A 6,000-nucleotide genomic window follows, 5' to 3' on the forward strand; every position below is an offset into this window, starting at 1 on the left:
TATATATATATATATACACACACACACACATATGATATGATAAATAATGGCACTTTCAATCTCTTTCCTCCTTTTATATCAGAACCCAACAAGACTTTCATATGTGTCAATTCATAGTAAGCTTGAACTTTTCCATGCCCCCAAGTCTTTAGGCTATCAAACTGTCCCTTGAAGGAAGAAGCACCAGTACAATGCACTAGGAACCAGCACTAAGGAATTTGTCCTTAATTAGGTCACCATGACCTAAGAATTTTTGGTGAGGGTACGTTGGACACCAATTTGATCGCTCACACCATACATGACAGTTGAACTCTCGTATTCATATATCAGACACGCATACACCAACAGACTAATACACAAGTAAGAAAGGCTGTGATTTCTTCCAAAAATCAATATAATTTTTATGTTCTTGATCGCTACAGACACAAAAGAGTAAAGGAAAAAACAAAAAAGATATCAATACAATAACATACAACATGACTCGTATCAATAACTTAACAAAATGTGGAAGAGAAAGATTAAAGATTAACGTGGCAGTGCAAATCAGATTCAAGAAGCCGTAGATACCTTGACAGCCTTGAACGCAGGGTGAAGCAAGCCGAGCTCGTCCTTCACTTCAAGCGGATTGCTGGTCTCGTTCCTCACCCTCTTCACTCTCCTACTAGCCAGGGACTTGTGCGTGAACCCATAAATCTGAAGAATCTGATTGTCACCGAAGTTGTACGCCCGGTCCATTTGCCTCAAGCATCTCTCCACTGGATAATCCCCAAACTTCCCGCAAGGCTTGCAACCAACAAAATGGGTCACCAGCGGCCACCGGTGGTCGCCGAGTCCCGGATGGTAGTTCTCGATCATCTCCTCGTACCTATCGACCAGAATCCCCCAATAACCGTGGAGATAATACGCGCTTTCTAGATAAACTTTATCTCCCCATGTACTCCTCTCCTTCATTAACAAATACACCATTGCGGACTGATCGTCGGCCTCGAAGACCGGCCTACCTTTGAGCTCTCTGGTCAGTATCTTACCGGCCTCGTCTCTTATTTTTCCCTTTGGACCCATCGGGGCCCACGCGTCGAGAATATCCAACGACCACTGACAGTTCCTTAACAGAAAGCTACCGGTGTTCAGACCGATCCAGTTTTTCTCGTCGTACACCATCTCGTTCCAACCGTGCATAACGAAGTTGTGGTCTTTGTAGCGCTCCCAGGGGACCTCGAACGCCATGTCGGTGAACATTGCGTCACTGTCCATCCACCAGAGGAACTCGATTTCGGGGTGCGACAGCAGGAGCTTCCGAATCAGTGGAAGTTTAGCCCAGAAACCTGCCATCTCGGCATCAAGAAGGGCCATGTTGTAGAAAACCTCGATCCCATGTAGCCTGCAGTAATCAATTTTGTTCTTGATGGACTTCAATAGGTAATGGTCGCCGACCGGGTTTTCGCAAGGTTTTGGGGAAGACCCGGTGACCAGGAGGACCCGGGGCTTATTAGGTCTGATGAAGTTTGGGAAATCCGGGTTGTTTTTCAGCCACTCGATTCTCCGTTCGTCCCAGTCAGAGATCTTCGGGCCGAGACTGTATTGCTTGTTAGGGTCGGGCTTTTCCTCGGGCTCTTCGTCCACGAGGATTTTTGAAATATCGAACGTGGCGTAGTTGTTGGATTGGTCGGACTCGGAGTCGGGCTGTGCCTCCTCGAGCACGCGGTGGGGCTCGACCCGCCGGCCGCGCGAGTAGAGGTGGCCTCGGATCTCGTTGAAGTCCTGCTCAGGGGTGCCAAACTTGCCGGCGCCGATGGTCCCACGTAGGACGACCACGGTGAGGAAGAGGCAGAGGAAGGTGACGGTGCTGTGCCGAACCGCGCGCTGGATCTGGCGGACTCGGCGGACTCCCAAGCACCGCTCCAGCATTTTCCGGATTCGAGTTGCCGAGTTGAACCGGCGGGCCACGCGACGGATTCAGACAAAACAAGAAATGGGGAATCCAACAAAAGAGCTTCAGGATTAGGAGATGGAAGGTCTGGTTGTCATCGAAAACGAACGTCACAATGGCTGGATTAATGAGAAGTCGGTGGAGCTAAAGGAGGAAGGAAGGAATGAAGGAAAAGGCACAGAACAGAAGGGACGAGGAAAGGAAACGAAAAGCTAGGCTAGTGTGTTCCGTTCCGACACCTTTGTTTTTATTGCTGATTTAAATTTACCTGGATAAATAGTTTCTTTGTTATTTGTAGGACTAATAATTGCAATATTTTTCACGTTATATTATATATATATAAATATAATAAATGTAACCGCCGATTACATTTGAAAGATTATCAAGTTTCGTTTATTTTCAGAGTTGAGATGAAATAAGTTAAATTAAAATTAAAATTAAAAAATTAAATAAAATAATATAAAAATATATTTTATAATATTATTTTTATTTTAAAATTTAAAAAAATTAAATTATTTATTTTATTTTATATCAAAATTTAAAAAAATTATAATAATAAGATAAGATTAGATAAAATGAGATATTTTTTAAAAACAAATTAGACTTTAGACAAAAGGTCATTATTATAGGGTAAAAAGGGTTATTTAGCTTGGTGGGTTTTGGAGAGAAAAAGTTCTTCCAATTTTTCTCTACTTTTGTCCTAAGAACTTGCATCTTGGAACACAGGTATTTAATAAGAGGTCCATCTTTTATTTACACTATGAGTGACATAGTCGATTCGTTTGGTTTATAAATATATTTTAATTTATCTCAACTTATTATTATAATTTTTTAAATTTCAATATAAAATATAATAAATAATTTAACTTTTTCAAATCTCAAAATAATAATTATATTAAAAATAATATTTTAATAATATTTTATTATCTCATCTCAATTCAACTCAACTTAACTCAACATCTAAACACAACCTAAAATTTTTACTTTGAAAGCCTTTGCTGACAATGACAATTTGTTAAAAAAAATGATGTTAAATATATTTAAGAAAAACTTATAAAAAATTTAATTTATCACATGTCAGTTATTGATATGCTGAAAATTATAAAATTTGAAATTCAAAAGAAAACTAACAAAATGAGTCATGTAAATAAAAGTAATAAAACTGTAAGTAAATATAACATTACTCATTTGTTAATAGTGTAAACCAAAATGCGGACTAAGCATTGATCAAGATCTCTCTCAATACCATCTAGTCAATTTGATTGGTGTTGGAAGAACCCTTCAAAAAATGAAAGATCCAAGGCCGAAACCATAATTCATATAGGATTTGTGAGGAAGGTAGTTCCCAGTGTTGGGCCGAACCACACGGGCTTAACTCACGAGACATTGATGGGTTTCAGGATAGCCCAATAGTAGAGAATCAGTATGAAAGGATAGGACGGGCCGAGCCAGAAGGGCAAGGTCAGTCTAGTAGGCCCAGAAAGGAGAAATGATGTATCATGCACGAAATGTGAACCACTCAGTCAGAAGGCCTGACATCTCTACTGGCCGAAAAGCTGTGTATGCAAGGACAGGAATGGCCATTGCCCCAGGTTACCAATGGTTGGGCAGGCATGGGGAGTGAGCACACTAGATCAAGACCACGCTGCATTTAATGAATGACAGGGTGAACACGCCACTACCTGCAGACAAATCTGTTGGACTGGCCATGATCAGGCATGGCAAGCTTGTTGCATGGCAGGAAGTTGGTAGACGACACGACCTGGGTACGGTGTGGCAGAGTCATGATCGACCCAACAAGGACCACCACCACTAGGTAATATGCCCCCCCCCCCCCAAGGATTTGGGGCTCTCAGATTTTCTCCTTCTAAATTTCGCACAAACGGGTACTGACTTTTAGGCATCAAAGGTGTTTCTCACCACTCCAGCCCTCACTTTTTGCGAGAAGTGGAGGATATGTGTCGATTTTACCGACTTGAACAAGGCTTACTCAAAGGATAGCTTCCCCTTGCCTCACATCTATTTGATAGTCGACTCAACAACAGGTCATCCACTGCTCAGCTTCATGGATGCATACTTAGATTACAATCAGATCTGAATGAGCCTGGACAACGAAGAGAAGATGACCTTCATCACCAACTGGGGACTCTATTACTTCAAGGCCATGTCGTTCGAGCTAAAAAACGCTGGCACCACATACTAGCGGCTGCTTAATCGAATGTTTAAAGAACAGATTGACTGAAATTTGGAGGTATACGTGGATGACCTACTCGTCAAGAGCAAGAGACCCAAGCGACACTTATTTGATCTACGGGAGGTTTTCGCAGTACTACAATGCTACAAGATGAAGCTCAACCCACTGAAATGCGTATTCGGAGTGGAGTCAGGCAAGTTTTTGAGATTCATGGTCTCTGAATAAGGAATCGAAGCCAATTTGAAGAAAGTTGAGATAATAGTGGGGATGCCTTCCCTCACAACCTTCATAAAGTGTAAAGGCTTGCAGGGTGAGTGGCGACCTTGAATCGTTTCATCGCCTGGTTGATCAATATTTTCCTTTCTTTTAAAGTTTTAAGGAAAGCACGAGAGTGGGACGATTGTGATAGGCGTTCAGTGAATTAAATGAATACCTGGCCCACCCATTAACCTCTCGACACTTTTTGTACACGCCCATTATTTGCAAAGAAGAGATGTAATGTGCACACCCTTACAATTTAACTGAACAACACGAAATTTGGTTGACAGTAAAATATATATAGAGATATAAATTTACAAACTAGTATCATGATCTTAAATTATAAAATTTTATTGCGCTAGTGCAATTATAATTAAAATTATGTGAAAACGTGATGGTTCACACCAAGATACAATTAGATGCTAGATAGGCCGGGGAACACACCGCATTTATTTAAATCACATGGCTTGCTTGTTGTTGTCCATGTGCAAGTTTGTGATGTTCGGTTTAACAACTAATATGCCAAACGGTGCTTGGCATATGTCGCTTTCTAACACATCTTGGGCAACAGCCCATACCTTCTCAAACCTTTTTTATAACAAAAATTCGATATGCAGTGATCCTTGTGTATTTCTTGCACACTCTGTTAATATAATTGATTGCACTATTTTTTTTAATATAAAATAATTATTTTAGTCAATTATATCAATAAAATATATATAAAATACATAAAATTGACTGTATATAACATAACTCTTCTTATAACAATCACGACCTCCAATAAATTTATATCCAAATATTGTTACAACTTAGAAAAATACATATAAAGCAATGAAATCTCACTGCATTAATTAATATTTTACATAAATAATAGAAATTCAATATTTAATACGGTATAGTCTACATCACATGTTGTGTTTATTCATTGCCTTAATTATATGTATACGTTATAAAAACAGAATGATAACTACTTGGAGATTAAATGCATACTTTAGTTGATGTCTGTGGTTAATAATATTAAATGCTTAATAAATAATATAGATTTTACTTTACGTGTCAATATCCCTTTTACTAGAAGCTCTTAAATTAGGATGATAACTTGAGAGCATATATTTTCACAAATAAAAAAGATGATCCCAAAAAGCTCTGAAGAAAAACTTAAATTCTTTTATCGGTTGCATGAGAATATGCCTAATTCTCATGACATTTTTTTTTCTTTATTTTTTTTTTTTTTTTGTCTAACCACTTTTGTTCTTGTTTTTCATGTAAATTGAGATTCTCTGATCTATTTATTTGTTAGATACGTTATTAAATATTTACATGAAAAAAATATATGTAAAATAAAAAAGATAAAAGATAATGAAAAAGAGTCATGCGTGCTATATAAAGGATGGATGCAATCAAATAAAGGGGGACACGTAAGGCTAAAACAAAGAAATGAAAGCGATTAGTATATTTGAAATTTGAGAAAAATAAATAAATAAAAAAAACATAAAATGACATGTGATGAGCGTTTGAAACCTTGAATCGGAATTATAAAATTGTAATCGAATTAAAGAAATGCCAATAAACCAAAATTAATTGCGACCCAAATAAAGGGACTACAAAAAGGTCACCA

The 6,000-nt window shown here is 38.4% G+C and overlaps 1 protein-coding gene across 1 annotated transcript; it reads right to left on the bottom strand.

Annotated features, from left to right (window-relative positions):
* Window positions 1-350: 350 nt before the first annotated feature.
* LOC121236558 (xyloglucan 6-xylosyltransferase 2-like) lies at window positions 351-2,202 on the bottom strand. Its single transcript, XM_041133009.1, has one exon. It carries the CDS (start codon window positions 1,906-1,908, stop codon window positions 550-552), a length of 1,359 nt encoding a protein of 452 aa, XP_040988943.1. The 5' UTR covers window positions 1,909-2,202; the 3' UTR covers window positions 351-549.
* Between the last annotated feature and the right edge of the window lie 3,798 nt (window positions 2,203-6,000).

The sequence above is a fragment of the Juglans microcarpa x Juglans regia genome, chromosome 1D (genome assembly GCF_004785595.1).
Source record: "Juglans microcarpa x Juglans regia isolate MS1-56 chromosome 1D, Jm3101_v1.0, whole genome shotgun sequence".
Classification (NCBI taxonomy): Eukaryota; Viridiplantae; Streptophyta; class Magnoliopsida; order Fagales; family Juglandaceae; genus Juglans; species Juglans microcarpa x Juglans regia.

Coding starts and splice junctions, on each gene's coding strand:
- LOC121236558 (XM_041133009.1), bottom strand. CDS start 1,908: ATGCTGGAGCGGTGCTTGGGAGTCCGCCGAGTCCGCCAGATCCAGCGC.